The 17,671-nt window shown below is 39.3% G+C and overlaps 2 protein-coding genes across 2 annotated transcripts; both read right to left on the bottom strand.

Moving 5' to 3' along the window:
• Positions 1-1,051: 1,051 nt before the first annotated feature.
• Positions 1,052-3,381, bottom strand: LOC128215147 (uncharacterized). The gene is made up of 2 exons (XM_052921866.1): positions 3,312-3,381; positions 1,052-1,965 (listed from the first exon to the last, which is right to left on the bottom strand). Exons 1-2 carry the CDS (start codon positions 3,379-3,381, stop codon positions 1,052-1,054), a joined length of 984 nt encoding a protein of 327 aa, XP_052777826.1.
• Positions 3,382-4,221: 840 nt separating this feature from the next.
• Positions 4,222-16,877, bottom strand: LOC128215605 (uncharacterized). The gene is made up of 9 exons (XM_052922324.1): positions 16,839-16,877; positions 15,705-15,780; positions 13,538-13,794; positions 12,994-13,136; positions 12,558-12,739; positions 11,417-11,513; positions 10,093-10,294; positions 9,305-9,431; positions 4,222-5,263 (listed from the first exon to the last, which is right to left on the bottom strand). Exons 1-9 carry the CDS (start codon positions 16,869-16,871, stop codon positions 5,046-5,048), a joined length of 1,335 nt encoding a protein of 444 aa, XP_052778284.1. The 5' UTR covers positions 16,872-16,877; the 3' UTR covers positions 4,222-5,045.
• Positions 16,878-17,671: the final 794 nt, after the last annotated feature.

Genomic DNA, 17,671 nt, shown 5'->3' with positions numbered 1-17,671 from the left:
TGTTACTATCTCGGTCAGTAGAGGTTTGGTAATGTTGCTATCTCAGTCAGTAGAGGTTTGATAATGTTGCTATCTCAGTCAATAGAGGTTTTGGTAATGTTGCTATCTCTGTCAGTAGAGGTTTGGTAATGTTGCTATCTCTGTCAGTATAGGTTTGGTAATGTTGCTATCTCAGTCAGTATAGGTTTGGTAATGTTGCTATCTCTGTCAGTAGAGGTTTGGTAATGTTGCTATCTCTGTCAGTAGAAGTTTTGTCAATCTTGCTATCTCCGTCAGTAGAAGTTTTGGAAATGTTGCTATCTCTGTCAGTAGAGGTTTGGTAATGTTGCTATCTCTCTCAGTATAGGTTTGGTAATGTTGCTATCTCAGTCAGTAGAGGTTTGGTAATGTTGCTATCTCAGTCAGTAGAGGTTTTGGTAATGTTGCTATCTCTGTCAGTATAGGTTTGGTAATGTTGCTATCTCGGTCAGTAGAGGTTTTGGTAATGTTGCTATCTCTGTCAGTAGAGGTTTGGAAATGTTGCTATCTCGGTCAGTAGAGGTTTGGAAATGTTGCTATCTCTGTCAGTAGAGGTTTGGCAATGTTGCTATCTCAGTCAGTAGAGGTTTTGGTAATGTTGCTATCTCCATTAGTAGAAGTTTTGTCAATCTTGCTATCTCCGTCAGTAGAAGTTTGGAAATGTTGCTATCTCTGTCAGTAGAGGTTTTGGTAATGCTGCTTTCTCCGTCAGTAGAAGTTTTGTCAATCTTGCTATCTCCGTCAGTAGAAGTTTGGAAATGTTGCTATCTCGGTCAGTAGAGGTTTTGGTAATGTTGCTTTCTCCGTCAGTAGAGGTTTTGTCAAAGTTGCTATCTCTGTCAGTAGAAGTTTGGTCATGTTGCTATCTCCGTTAGTAGAGATTTTGGTAATGTTGCTATCTCCGTCAGTAGAAGTTTGGTAATCTTGCTATCCCCGTCAGTAGATGTTTGGTAATGTTGCTATCACCGTTAGTAGAAGTTTTGTCAATCTTGCTATCTCGGTCAGAAGATGTTTGGTAATGTTGCTATTTCCGTCAATAGAGGCTTCGCAATGTTTCTATCTCCGTCAGTAGAGGTTTTGTCAATCTTGTAATCTCGGTCAGTAGAGGGTTTGTCAATGTTGCTATCTCCGTCAGTAGAGATTTTGTCAATCTTGCTATCTCGGTCAGTAGAGGGTTTGTCAATGTTGCTATCTCCGTCAGTAGAGATTTTGTCAATCTTGCTATCTCGGTCAGTAGTGGGTTTGTCAATCTTGCTATCTCCGTCAGTAGAGATTTTGTCAATCTTGCTATCTCCGTTAGAAGAGGGTTTGTCAATGTTGCTATCTCCGTCAGTAGAGGTTTTGTCAATATTGCTATCTCAGTCAGAAGAGGTTTTGGTAATGTTGCTATCCCAGTCAGTAGAGGTTTTGGTAATGTTGCTATCCCAGTTAGTAGAGGTTTTGGTAATGTTGCTATCTCAGTCAGTAGAGGTTTTTCCAATCTTGCTATCTCAGTCAGTAGAGGTTTTGTCAATCTTGCTATCTCAGTCAGAAGAGGTTTTGGTAATGTTGCTATCCCAGTCAGTAGAGGTTTTGGTAATGTTGCTATCCCAGTTAGTAGAGGTTTTGGTAATGTTGCTATCCCAGTTAGTAGAGGTTTTGGTAATGTTGCTATCCCAGTTAGTAGAGGTTTTGGTAATGTTGCTATCCCAGTTAGTAGAGGTTTTGGTACTGTTGCTATCTCAGTCAGTAGAGGTTTTTCCAATGTTGCTATCCCAGTCAGTAGAGGTTTTGGTAATGTTGCTATCCCAGCCAGTAGAGGTTTTAGTAATGTTGCTATCCCAGTTAGTAGAGGTTTTGGTACTGTTGCTATCTCAGTCAGTAGAGGTTTTTCCAATCTTGCTATCTCCGTCAGTAGAGGTTTTGTCAATGTTGCTATCTCCGTTAGGAGGAGTTTTGGTAAAAAGACTTTGGCAAATTTGCGATTTCCATCAGAAGAAGTTTTTTCGGTCAATAGAGTTTTAAGCAATATTTATTTATCTGTATTTAAAGAGATTGGAAATCTAGCTCATTCGGTCGGTAAAGATGTTTTCTTGAAATCTTGATATTTCGGTCGGTGAAGAGGTTTAAATATTCTCGCTTTCTTAGTCAGTAAAAAGTTACGTCAGTCTTGCTTTCTCCGTAAGTTAAGAGGTGTAGTAATCTCGCTTCCTCTGTCAGTAAAGATATGTAGCATTCTTTCTTTCTCAGGCAGTAAAGAGGTGTAGCAATATTGCTTTCACCGTCAGCAAAGAGGTGTAGCAATCTTGCTTTCTCCGTCAGTAAAGAGGTGTAGCAATCTTGCTTTCTCCGTCAGTAAAGAGGTGTAGCAATCTTGCTTTATCAGTCAGTAAGAGGTGTAATAATTTTACATTCTCAGACAAGCAAAGAAGTGAAGCAATCTTGCTTTTGCCGTCAGTAAAGAGGTGTAGCAATCTTGCGTTCTTCGTCAGTAAAGAGGTGTAGTAATCTTGCTTTCTCCGTCAGTAAAGAGGTGTAGCAATCTTGCTTTCTCCCTCAGTAAAGAGGTGTAGCAATCTTGCTTTCTCCCTCAGGAAAGAGGCTACGTCAATCTTGATATCATCGTCAGTAAAAAGATGAAGCAATCTTGCTTTCTCCGTCAGTAAAGAGGTGTAGCAATCTTGCTTTCTCCCTCAGTAAAGAGGTGTAGCAATCTTGCTTTCTCCCTCAGGAAAGAGGCTACGTCAATCTTGATATCATCGTCAGTAAAAAGATGAAGCAATCTTGCATTCTCCGTCAGTAAAGAGGTGTAGCAATCTTGCTTTCTCAGACAGTAAAGAGATGTAGCAATCTTGCTTTCTCTGTCAGTAAAGAGGTGTAGCAATCTTGCTTCTCCGTCAGTATAGAGGTGAAACAATCCTAGAGGTGAAGCAATCTTGCTTTCTCCGTCAGTAAAGAGGTGTAGCAATCTTGCCTTCTCCGTCAGTAAAGAGGTGTAGCAATCTTGCTTTCTCCGTCAGTAAAGAGGTGAAGCAATCTTGCTTTCTCCGTCAGTAAAGAGGTGAAGCAATCTTGCTTTCTCCGTCAGTAAAGAGGTGAAGCAATCTTGCTTTCTCCGTCAGTATAGAGGTGTAGCAATCCTGCTTTTTCCGTCAGTGAAGAGGTGAAGCAATTTTGCATTCTCAGACAGCAAAGAGGTGAAGCAATCTTGCTTTCTCCGTCAGTAAAGAGGTGAAGCAATCTTGCTTTCTCCGTCAGTATAGAGGTGAAGCAATCTTGCTTTCTCCGTCAGTAAAGAGGTGAAGCAATCTTGCTTTCTCTGTCAGTATAGAGGTGAAGCAGTCCTGCTTTCTCCGTCAGTAAAGAGGTGAAGCAATTTTGCATTCTCAGACAGCAAAGAGGTGAAGCAATCTTGCTTTCTCCGTACGTAAATAGGTGTAGCAATCTTGCTTTCTCCGTCAGTAAAGAGGTGTAGCAATCTTGCTTTCTCTGTCAGTAAAGAGGTGTAGCAATCTTGCTTTTGTACGTCAGTAAAGAGATGAAGCAATCTTGCTTTCTCCGTCAGTAAAGAGGTGAAGCAATCTTGCTTTCTCTGTCAGTAAAGAGGTGTAGCAATCTTGCTTTCTCTGTCAGTAAAGAGGTGTAGCAATCTTGCGTTCTCAGACAGCAAAGAGGTGAAGCAATTATGCTTTCTCCGTCAGTAAAGAGGTGAAGCAATCTTGCTTTCTCCGTCGGTAAAGAGGTGAAGCAATTTTGCTTTCTCCGTCAATAAAAAGGTGTAGCAATCTTGCGTTCTCCGTCAGTAAAGAGGTGTAGCAATTTTGCTTTTTCCGTCAGTAAATAGGTGAAGCAATCTTGCTTTCTCCGTCAGTAAAGAGGTGAAGCAATCTGGCTTTGTCAGTCAGTTAAGAGGTGTAGCAATTTTGCTTTCTCCGTCAGTAAAGAGGTGTAGCAATCTTGCTTTCCCCATCAGTAAAGAGGTGAAGCAATCTTGCTTTCTCCGTCAGTAAAGAGACAGCAAATAGGTGAAGCAATCTTGCTTTCTCCGTCAGTAAATATATTTAGCAATCTTGCTTTCTCCGTCAATCTTACGTACAGGATGACTGTATATAAAATAATGTTCATGCGCTCCTTTGGGCAGCTTGTAGCACAGATATGCATGCATTTTTAGTGTAAGGGACAATAGCGAATCAATAAAACATTAATATATCAGTTTATTATTCACAAGGCATGAATACAGTTTACATATTATTGTAATTATACGTTATTCTTGCTGCATGTATTAAAGTGTTCTTGCTAAATCATGCAATGCATCTATAAAGCAGATGCTGATGATTTAAAAATCTAAATTGTTCCAATCCGCGAAAAGAGTGAATTTCTTAATGATTAAGTAAATTACTTTATGATTGCATATCCGCAATCCCATCGGTTGTATTCTAATGTAAGTGTTAAGTGTGTTCATGCAATAAGTCTGTAAGTGACCTAACCAGTGTGTGTATACCATGTGATAAATTGCGTCATAAATGCTACGTCAGAAGGCAATATTTTGAAGTGAAAAAAAGACTTTAAACAAAGATAACTTCACTATTTCTTCACCATTTTAAATGAAACATAGCGCAGTCTACGCCGCTCACAGGGCCCCGCCTTCGGTCTTTTACCAGAATTTAATTGAGCGTTTAGTTTCTTTAAACACTTCGACAAACCTTTTCACAATACGGTCGTCTGACGGAGCACTGTCAAAACATGATTTCGGAAACAGGTTTGTCGAAGTGTTTGATGAAACTAATGACTTTATCAAATTTCGGTAATAATACAAATGCGGGGCTCTTTAAGAGGCAAAGACTGCCCTATGTTACATTTAAAATGGTGTTGTACAAGAAAAGTTATCTTTGATTTAAGTCTTCATTTTAAGCAAAATGTTGCCTTCCGACGTAGCATATATGACGTAATTTATCACGTGGTATACACACACTGCTAACGAAGTCCGAATTATTAAGAACAATGTAGTTTAAAATAGCATACATTGGAAATAAGATTCCGAAACTAAATCAATATTTTCTGGGATATCCTTCTACAGACGGCGGGAAATGGCGATTGTTGTGGGATTGAACGGACGACGATTCCGAGTAGCTACTGTACTTCCGGAATTCGGGTTCTCGTCGGCGGCGAATGCAAAGGGCGACGCCAGCGACCACAAGGACCAGCAATACAACACCGACGACGGACAAGATAGGTACCATAAGCGTTTCGAATGACCAGCTCTCATCTTGTAAAAAATGGAGAGATACATTAATAGATAGATGAGATTATAAGTATCTTCCATGGCCGAGAGTGTAAGATAGGTTCATTCCGACGCGAGCGTAGGGTGTTTAGCGGAAACGAGGTTTACCGAGTTTCCGCAAAACACCCTGCGCGAGGGTCGGGATGAACCTATCTTACAAGAGCGGCTATGGTAGATGCTTTTTCTCCCACCTCAGTTAAACAAAATTAAGTAAAAATGTATTTTTTGCTGGAACGATATAGCCGCACATGGCGGCAGGTTAAACGCTGAAAAATCACCTAAATATTACAAGGGTTGAAATAAGGTTACATTAAAACAATTAAACAGTACAAACATGAGACTGAAATCGATAAATGAACTGTTTTTCTCGCTATACCTATTACTGATGACATTAGTGACCTGTGTTACTGGCAGAACAGTAAGTGAAACTGGAAAATTTCTCACAATCCCTACATAACTGTTATTCGTCCAAACACTGTAACACACCCAAACTCCTCGCAATCCCTACCAAACTGTTACACATCCAAACTCCTCACAATCCCTACCTAACTGTAACACACCCAAACTCCTCACAATCCCTACCTAACTGTTACACATCCAAACTCCTCACAATCCCTACCTAACTGTTACACATCCAAACTCCTCACAATCCCTACCTAACTGTAACACACCCAAACTCCTCACAATCCCTACCTAACTGTTACAAATCCAAACTCATCACAATCCCTACCTAACTGTAACAAACCCATCTCCTCACAATCCCTACCTAACTGTAACACACCCAAACTCCTCACAATCCTTACCTAACTGTTACACACCCAAATTCCTCACAATCCCTACCTAACTGTTACACATCCAAACTCCTCACAATCCCTACCTAACTGTAACACACCCAAACTCCTCACAATCCCTACCTAACTGTTACAAATCCAAACTCATCACAATCCCTACCTAACTGTAACAAACCCATCTCCTCACAATCCCTACCTAACTGTAACACACCCAAACTCCTCACAATCCCTACCTAACTGTAACACATCCAAACTCCTCACAATCCCTACCTAACTGTTACAAATCCAAACTCATCATAATCCCTACCTAACTGTTACACACCCAAACTCCTCACAATCCCTACCTAACTGTTACAAATCCAAACTCCTCACAATCCCTACCTAACTGTAACAAACCCATCTCCTCACAATCCCTACCTAACTGTAACACACCCAAACTCCTCACAATCCCTACCTAACTGTAACACATCCAAACTCCTCACAATCCCTACCTAACTGTTACACATCCAAACTCCTCACAATCCCTACCTAACTGTAACACACCCAAACTCCTCACAATCCCTACCTAACTGTTACAAATCCAAACTCCTCACAATCCCTACCTAACTGTAACAAACCCAACTCCTCACAATCCCTACCTAACTGTAACACACCCAAACTCCTCACAATCCCTACCTAACTGTAACACATCCAAACTCCTCACAATCCCTACCTAACTGTTACACATCCAAACTCCTCACAATCCCTACCTAACTGTAACACACCCAAACTCCTCACAATCCCTACCTAACTGTTACAAATCCAAACTCCTCACAATCCCTACCTAACTGTAACAAACCCATCTCCTCACAATCCCTACCTAACTGTAACACACCCAAACTCCTCACAATCCCTACATAACTGTTACACATCCAAACTCCTCAAAATCCCTACCTAACTGTAACACACCCAAATTCCTCACAATCCCTACCTAACTGTAACACACCCAAACTCCTCACAATCCTTACCTAACTGTTACACACCCAAATTCCTCACAATCCCTACCTAACTGTAACACACCCAAACTCCTCACAATCCCTACCTAACTGTTACACATCCAAACTCCTCACAATCCCTACCTAACTGTAACACACCCAAACTCCTCACAATCCCTACCTAACTGTTACACATCCAAACTCCTCAAAATCCCTACCTAACTGTAACACATCCAAACTCCTCAAAATCCCTACCTAACTGTAACACACCCAAATTCCTCACAATCCCTACATAACTGTAACACACCCAAACTCCTCACAATCCCTACCTAACTGTTACAAATCCAAACTCCTCACAATCCCTACCTAACTGTTACAAATCCAAACTCATCACAATCCCTACCTAACTGTTACACATCCAAACTCCTCACAATCCCTACCTAACTGTTACACATCCAAACTCCTCAAAATCCCTACCTAACTGTAACACACCCAAATTCCTCACAATCCCTACATAACTGTAACACATCCAAACTCCTCACAATCCCTACCTAACTGTTACAAATCCAAACTCCTCACAATCCCTACCTAACTGTTACAAATCCAAACTCATCACAATCCCTACCTAACTGTAACACACCCAAACTCATCACAATCCCTACATAACTGTTACACATCCAAACTCCTCACAATCCCAACCTAACTGTAACACACCCAAACTCCTCACAATCCTTACCTAACTGTTACACATCCAAACTCCTCACAATCCCTACCTAACTGTTACACATCCAAACTCCTCACAATCCCTACCTAACTGTAACACACTCAAACTCATCACAATCCCTACATAACTGTTACACATCCAAACTCATCACAATCCCTACATAACTGTTACACATCCAAACTCCTCACAATCCCTACCTAACTGTAACACACCCAAACTCCTCACAATCCCTTCCTAACTGTTACACATCCAAACTCCTGACAATCCCTACATAACTGTTACACATCCAAACTCATCACAATCCCTACATAACTGTTACACATCCAAACTCCTCACAATCCCTACCTAACTGTAACACACACAAACTCCTCACAATCCCTTCCTAACTGTTACACATCCAAACTCCTCACAATCCCTACATAACTGTTACACATCCAAACTCCTCACAATCCCTACATAACTGTTACACATCCAAACTCCTCACAATCCCTACCTAACTGTAACACACCCAAACTCCTCACAATCCCTACCTAACTGTTACACATCCAAACTCCTCATAATCCTTACCTAACTGTAACACACCCAAACTCCTCACAATCCCTACCTAACTGTAACACATCCAAACTCCTCACAATCCCTACCTAACTGTAACACACCCAAACTCCTCACAATCCCTATCTAACTGTAACACACCCAAACTCCTCACAATCCCTACCTAACTGTAACACACCCAAACTCCTCACAATCCCTACCTAACTGTAACACACCCAAACTCCTCACAATCCCTACCTAACTGTAACACACCCAAACTCTTCACAATCCCTACCTTACTGTAACAAACCCATCTACTCACAGCCCCTACCTTACTGTAAAACACCCAACCTCCTCACAATCCCTACCTAACTGTAACACACCCAAACTCCTCACAATCTCTACCTAACTGTAACAAACCCAAACTCCTCACAATCCCTACCTAACTGTAAAACACCCAACCCCCTCACAATCCCTACCTAACTGTAACCCCCCCACAATCCCAACCGTAATGCACCCAAACACCTCATATTCCCTACAAACCGTAATTCACCCAAACTCCTCATATTCCCTACCAACCGTAATTCACCAAAACTCCTCATATTCCCTACCAACCGTAATGCACCCAAACTCCTCATATTCCCTACCATCCGTAATTCACCAAAACTTCTCATATTCCCTACCATCCGAAATGTACCCAAACTCCTCATATTCCCTACCAACCGTAATGCACCAAAACTCCACATATTCCCTACCAAGCGTAATGCACCCAAACTCCTCATATTCCTTACCAAGCGTAATGCACTCAATTTCCTCACATTCGCTACCAACCGTAACGCACCAAAACTCCTCATATTCCCTACCATCCGTAACGCACCAAAACTCCTCATATTCCCTACCATCCGTAACGCACCAAAACTCCTCATATTCCCTACCATCCGTAATGCACCCAAACTCCGCATATTTCCTACCAATCGTAATGCACCCAAACTCCTCATGTCCGTACCTTCGAGTTGTTCTTTTTCTGTTTTGACGGGATCGGTGATGGTTAGCACGCCCTGTATGACGTAGGGGCGGTCAAGTCTCTCAACCTCCGCCTGACGTTTTCGGCGGACTTGGTTCGCCGCGCATCGCTGTCAGAAAATATACTGATGTATATATATATTACAGGAAACTCAGGAAAAGTTCAACTATAGCTAACCCATACAGACAGTTAGTTGGTATATACCAGAAATCAACACCTTGAATCCAAAGCTATGGTTCGATCCCCACCAGTGGAATGTTCTCATGGCCTCTCAAAAAGGACACATGGCCCTAATATCACGAAAATACTTAAGTCAAATCTCAGTCTCAGACTCAACTCATTTTACCACATAACAAAATGTTTTATACTTTTAGAAAACATTTTTTTAATGGGATGTGTTTTCCAAGACAAATCAAATCTAAAGTGAAAAATATACTTGAGTAATTGTTAAAATTTAGTGAATTGTACTCAAATTCTTTTTTGGCTGTTTAATACATTTTCATTGGAATCTTGACCAAAGGTTTTAATCAACATAATTATTCTACGATGGAATGCGCTCTAATGAGGTATAAAAACATATATGAATTTTAATAAATTATGATATCATATGCTAAAATGAATTGAGATCGAGATTGAAACTTGACTTAAGTTTTTTCGTGATATTGGGGCCAGTATTATTTGAGCTCATGAAACTGAATCGAGAGTAAATCATACCAGCGTACAGCCGCTTCACAATCAAGATGTAATTATGAAGTTCACATTAAACTTACATCGATGCAATTTGGATCATTTGGCAGCCAGCATAGGTACGCCTCACAATGGATGGTGAGGGTGTTTGGGACGGAACCGAGGTCTCCCGGTACCCCGGCAAAGCGAAACACCTCAAAATTGCCCGTATTGGCTTGGTATGTGACACCGGTTGAAGGACGGGTTCCCGTAAAAGGGGAATCGAGCTCGGCTTGAATGGAGCACCTGTGGTACGAATATATACATAAAATTATATGACCTGAAAGTACCCTATATTTATTTACACTGGGGACCTTTGGCTTAAGTTAGTTAAAAGTCCGACGCAAAGCACACAAGAAACAATTTCCCTGGGCTAAACCAGTACTGAGTACTCGAGGTTTTTCAATACTTCACTCGAAGCATAGCACCACTAGTCTGTTCACATGCAATTATTCACAAACAATATGTTATTAAAATATGGTATTACTGTATATGTACTTGCATCCCTAAATCAGTTTGAATTATCCATAATTAAGAATAGTTCTGCTGTATTATAACGACGTTAACAGCAATCAATATCTAGGTCGATCGAAATATAAGGCTTTGGTGAGTTCAATTGGTTAATTACAAAGATAAATATTGGGATGAAGTAGCCCCCCTGAAAGATATCCAGTACCCAACTTAATACTAGCGAAAAAAGCCAACAAAATGATAACTTAAGCCCTACTACCACTTACCCACACTTACGCACACCATTAAAGAAACAAGTGCAATGTGAATATTGAAATGAGTTTCTATTATGTTTTAATGCACCAGTGAATTGTACCCCCCCCCCCCCCCCCCACCCTCCAGGTCTGGAGAGTAGCGGGGACTTTGACTTTCAGTCAGACCAATCCCAGGTTAAAAACAAACTGCTGATAAAATCCCCGCAAAATGCCCCCCGCAGCCTTGGGACATCCTAGGTAAGGCCCATTCCCCGCTAATTTCGGCGCGAAAACAAAACCACCGCATTTACTCGGCACTGCGGAGCCACCTGGAATGTAAAGCCATGGCCCATTTCCCCCGCTGTCCCCGGTATACCCCGAACCTTGGTGAGGGCGTGGTTTTAATTGACTGTTGCATTATTTGTTGCATAAAGCTCAACAGGATCATATATCTGCCATGGTGTGTTGGATAAGGTCACTGGACGTCACTGCAGACATAGAAGACCTAGAAATATCTGTCCTATAATTACAATTATAGAATTGATCTTTTATATTAGCCTATCACCTTAATATGTTTCACAAATTACGCAGAAATTTTTCATATTTTATGACATGTAAGTGACATCAACAATGATCCTTTAATTTGTGTAAACCTTGACCATACCCGGTAGTTTCGTCTATAAGATGGATTGCCCTGTCTATGTGGTCAGCGTTGGGGTACACAAGTAGTTTCTTACAGTACGACCCCCAGGGAATAAGCTCTGAAAAAACAGAGTTTAGTATACAAGTTATCAGTTTATAACAGTTCAGTCCAATAGTGTTTATGTAGGATACCGTGTTTAATTTGATATAAAGGTGCAGAATACCCGGCATTTCTACCTTGTGGGACGATAGTAGATCACGGTTAACCCTTTAGCACTAACCAATCATTTAATAATTTGTATGTGTTTAGCTATTAAATACACGGTTACAATCGTGTTATCAGTAATTGAAATTTTTCATAAATGCATTATTTAGTAAGTAGTTAAAGGTTTATCACTCAATTTTATGTTTGTAATACATATGCATATATAGATTTTGAATAACAGTGTCACTTCAAGGCATATTGCTATATCTACTTGTCCTGGTGGCTACACTTACAAGTACACGACGTACTGTACATGTCGTGTTTCGCAACATCTTTACTATCTCATAATACATTTTAAGGTCTGAAATAGTATGTTAATGGTAGGGCAGGAGCGGTTTTATATTTTGAACCTGGGTACCCGATCGCCAATTACCTGTGGTATCTCGGGTACCCGTATATGCATTTCACACCGCAATGAAATAAAATAACATAGGGGAACTCGTCACTAACCAACCATGTCGTCAGAAGCGATAACAAGTTAATTCTGGAAGTGGTGCTTTTATCGTTTGTCATATGAATAGACGAACTACTTTTTTGTTTATATGCGTTGATTCCAAAGGTGGTTGAAAGTCACCAATGAAAAAGCAAATGGAGCAATTCACTTCAATAAACTCTGGCGACAAGTCTGACGTGAAACACCTAAAAAAGCAAATTTGTACCCGGGTCAAAACCTGCCCGACCTGGATTACCGTCCATGCATCAGTATTTGGTACAACATTTATTTGGGTAGTTTATGTTTTTGTTAAGTTATAAAGATGTGTCAGAGGGATAAGGTTTCTCCGTATCATATACAGACACAACGTATCCTTTTGTAAACAACTGCTCAGTGGTATTGTTGTCGGTCAAGACGTGAACGACTAAAATGACATTTAACAAGGCGCATCCCAGAAACACTGACCTTCATTGATGTTTGTCAAGGACGCAAAAGTGGGCGGGTCAAAGGTCAATCTGATCTTGATTTCAGTGCCGACGGCGACGCTCACACCCTGGCCGATTTCCGGTGTTCCTGCTGACGCCCGGTACAGGCCGAGTTCCCAGGAAGCGGTCGTGACCGCCGGAATATTGATAATCGGGAAAGGCCTAAATTAATGTATAATGGGCATGTTGTCACCTTATTTAGGTATTAAATATAGCATTCGGTTGCCTTTTAGCCGCTTTTATAAGTCAGTATTCATTTACACGTACCCGGAAATTATTCGTATACCAATATAACCTGCAAAACTAGTTTTTTGCGCGCAATATTTTAACTGTAACTTGTATTTAAGAATAAAACGAAACATAACAAAATAATAATTATATAATTTCCCGGACAAGTTGCTTTAACTATAACCTACACGTTGGTGTACTGGGCTTGGAGCGTGTATAATAATCCGTTGTCAATGTTGCATGTTATCGTGAGCTCAATGTCCCCCTCCATGTTCATATTCGGCACTTGTTGGGCGTACGCCGTCCACTGGTACATGTAGTTGGCAGTCAGCTGACGTACAGATATAAACACGCACGTGAGTAATATACATTTCATCATATGAGTTTTTGGTATCATTTTTTTCTATGACTACCAAATCGTTTGTCTTCGCTTTTCATGTTTCGTTAGAGCAAAATGGTGCTTATGGCTCTCCGTTTTTTAAAAAAAATAAATAAAATGACCATGGAAGTTGAAATAAGTATATATAAAGATGCCATTTAAAAATAATTTGATATTTAAAATAAAACAAAATATCATATTTGTGATACAGTAAAGATCGTACAACCCAGCGTAAGTTGACGTACACGTGCACGAAACACTTCTCAAACCCTGAGCACGCCGGACGCGAGATTGATGGTACATATTTGGTTGCACCATACAGGTGTCTAAAGCAGTTCGCACAAAAAACCTACCACTTTAATACCACAGTCACACCCGCTAGGCACAGTGTCCGTCAGTGTGTTCACCATGGCAGTGAATATGAAGGGGTCATCAGGAATACCATTTCCGGTCCACAGGCAGCAGCTCTGGTCTATAGGGATTCCCATGGAGCCAACGGTCGGGTCTGCGGGCTCGGAGAAGTAGACGCGGGTGGTGGCGGAATTGTTCCTCCAAATTTCGAACGTTGCCACCATCATGCCGTTATCATCCGTCGGACACCTCAAATCACCTAAAGGAATCAAAGTGCGAGCTAATGTTAAGTAACGAGGACTTTGTGATATCGAGGATAATTTTATTTCACACGCCACCATCCGCATCTGTATAACGACTCTTTAACGAGGCATATTGGAAAATGAATATACAAACGTATAAGTTAGAACGGTTCTTAGATTTTATTCACTCTGAATCCTCAAAATTTTTATAGCAATATCTTAACTCTCTGGGCTTTTAAAGCTGCATTTTCACAGATATATCATTTTTTTTTAAATTACAACTTTTTTATCTTTTGTCTTAGAAAGAGCAAATTTTTGCATAAATTTCTTCAAACCAATGATATAATATTGCTGACAAAAAATCAGATCGTAGATTTTCATTTTTCCGTTCGAAAATTAATGTTTTATGGCTTTAAGAAAATTGCTAAACCTTCATTTTTTTAACTTAAATATAAAATTCTGCGATCTAATTTTTTGTCAGCAGTCTTATATAACGGATTTCCATGGACTTTCGCAAAAATTGGCTCGTTTAACGGAAAAAATAAATAAAAAAGTTTGCATTTTCTGATTATACCAGTTTTTGATTATTTATTTAGATATAATTTAGTGTTAAAACAGTTTAGACTATGGAGCACCCCAATCCGCCCCTTTGTACTTTTGTACAGTATGATTTTCTGAAAGTACATACATGTATCAAACTCATTCTCCCGTTTGCCTGTCATACTGTGTTTGGAGTTTTGTTGAACCACGCATTTGTGTTCGTCAATTTTATATCAATGAGCAAATTAGATGTACACATTCTAATCGGCATTCGACGGTCTGTTCCAGTTTACTTCTCACCAATTATAAAAATTAATCATAATTATTACAATGGCTAGTTTCGTTCCATTACAATGTTTAGATTACTATGTTTAAGGGTTGAAAAAGAGTTGATGAAGATATGTTTTTTTTTCATATTGAAAACTTTAAAAAATGTTGTTGTTTTTTAATTAAAAACTTTTTTCTTAAATTCATTGAGATTTTTCTTCAAAATGTACATTTATTGTTTGTTATGCGTTAAATCATCATCATGTTCAGTTGTATAATAACCATATATTACAATATAACATATCTTTCTAAATTGTGTGCATTTGTAATGGGTTGCTGTTTTCTCTACTGTATTTATTTGGTTTTAACGTAATGCTACGCAGGCTACAGCATTCTATTAGTATTAACTCGATGAAAATGTATCAGCTGCAATCTAAAAAAAGTCAAGAAAAATACTTTATTCAAGACCATATATTAATAATTGGCAGTGCTAGAGCGTTTACAATTCACAAAAAAGGTAATGACATACGGGGATATGAACATTTCAATAGCGGATCCAGAATTTGACGTTAGAGTGGGCATTATCTAGGGGGCGTAACCTTTTGACTTGCGCCCCTCCCGCAGAACCGAAATAAATTTGGTTTAAAGTCTTGGCGAGAATATTTTAACAATTCCTAGTCTAAAATTGTGCATTTTTGGCGTATTTTTTTTCTTATTATCTCTTATATTGAAATAAAATATAGACTTGGACGATTTTTTTTTTTTTTGGGGGGGGGGGATGGGGCATCATGGGGTAACGTACAATACATGTTTGTGTTTCTCTAAGCCCTAACGACCAAGTGGCAAAATGAGCAAACGGTTAACACCATATATCTAAAGTTCTTTAAAAGCACACACATCTAGAAAATTCACCCTGAGAGTGGGGCTCTCCATCTCTAACTGGTCCATAGCCATTTGGTTGAATCCCATACTCAGTTGCTTAAAGATCAGATTATTATTATTATAATTTTATGAAAAAGTGGTCTACTTTCACTTTCAACATAGGTTGTATAAATACAACTATAACTTTCACTTTAAAGTATCCGTTTTAAGTCACTTTACCACAACCCCGCACACGTACCGAATTGGTCACCAGTAGGCCCTGTCAATGTGCTCGGGTCATTAGGGTTTGCTTCACATCCGTATAGGGTCACGAGCTAGAAAGAGGGTGAAATACATCAATTAAGAATACCTTTAAGAGCGATTGTATTGGTATAAACTAAACATAGACTGAAGCATGTATGAAGGTCTATATGCATGTTGTACCATGTGTTTCCTGTGTGTTCGTCTTCACATTGACTCACATCTTATACTTCATTTGAAACTCCTCGGCCATTATAACTATTGCGTATAACACACATCATGGTTATTTCAATACTGCGGTCCGATTCGATAAGCGCGACTAACAAATGACATACGACGTCACACATATTCTTTTATATAAACATATGATGTCGGTTACACTTCTTTAAGAACAAATACTCAATTGTAGTAGATTCTGTTTATGTTTAAACGTAATGAATAATTATTTAAAATGTGAATATAAGTATTGCTCGCATTCTTTCCTTGCGTTTAAGCTGCATGAACGCAGTAGGGCAAGCGAGCAATTTAGCGCGCTTCATGGAATTGGCTAGCGTGCCATACTGCGGTCAAAGCATAAATGCAAGCAAAATGCGATCAATCCTTAAATACAAAAAATGTTTTTAGAAGTAATCAATGTCCTTGGCGCCACTCCTGAGTCCGCTACCATGTTTAGCCTTAGATAGGATTTTACATTCATACATTTTCCCGCAGTATAAATCGGATGTAGTCCATGTTTCATATACCACAGCATGTCTTTCTAAAGCAGGTTGTTTTTTTTGTTGGCTGCAAAAGCATTACTTTCTTTTTTTTTGATAGTGACATACATTTTGCTGAACAAGGTAACAGTACGAGTCTTCTTCCGATCTATTTTTACCCATAAATCAACGGCGTTTTTTTGTTTCTTTACAGTAATACGTACTTTGTACTTTTCGATGAAGAAGTAGAAGAACTCACCTCGGATTGAAGGTTTGTAGCAAGGGTCTATGAAATCGGCAAGGCCATTTTTAAAAATTGATAATATCACCATGTTGTCTGCCGACGTCGGATACATATGATTTTTATCATATTGTGTATTTTAAAACTATTGCAAGCGCTTATTTCATTGAAAAGAAGATAAATGTTATAAACTTACAAGACCTAACAGCAATAACACGTTACGATCCATGTCCAGGCTGATCTAAAGAATAAAACCACAACAGCGTACATTTAGTGTCATTATAATAATATTGTCCACACTAAAATCAACACTATAAGTCAGGGTATATTAGTACATTCATAATAAAAGCTCGACACATTTAGTTTATCCCATTGGACTGAAACACGTTCAACTGTGAAAACGCAGCTAAATTACATGCTTGTCATAAAAAAATCAGTCGTCTTCCGGGACATAAAAGGGGATTCCCGTACCTGCCTGGCCCATGGGTGGCACCATCAGTCAGATAGGGGGAATTATTATTATCATTATATGTGGTATATGTCATAAATGTATGAAATTAAATCCAAACATTTTTTCACCATCCCTGACTTATACTGCTACATTAGGGGCAATGCTTGTGTACAGTCTTAAGCCCAAGTCTAGACTCAGACTCACAAAAGCACGTTTATTAAATTTCAAAGAATCATACTTGATATAAGTAATGTTCTCATTCGTTTTAACAAAATAAATGTGAATAATTCTAAAACTTCGAATAGTAATAAGATTCAGCAATTTCACCATAAAAACTCGACTAGAAAGAAATGAAGATTTTCAATATTGTCAGCAACTCAACTCAACTCAACTCAACTCAACTGGGCCCGCAGTCACTAACGTCTTCAGTCTAAGTTTGAGACTCAAACTCAGAAAAGTAAGATCTTATTTTTAATTTTAAATGTTATTACAAGAGCAAAAATGGTAATTATTGCTGCCAAAAATAATCTGTTCTACAATCAGGCATTGACTAAGGCTCAGAAAACTGAATTCCTAAA

This window comes from Mya arenaria, chromosome 13, assembly GCF_026914265.1.
Source record: "Mya arenaria isolate MELC-2E11 chromosome 13, ASM2691426v1".
Taxonomy (NCBI): domain Eukaryota; kingdom Metazoa; phylum Mollusca; class Bivalvia; order Myida; family Myidae; genus Mya; species Mya arenaria.
Note: the sequence above shows the minus strand (reverse complement) of the source record. Positions and strands in the feature narration are given on the sequence as shown.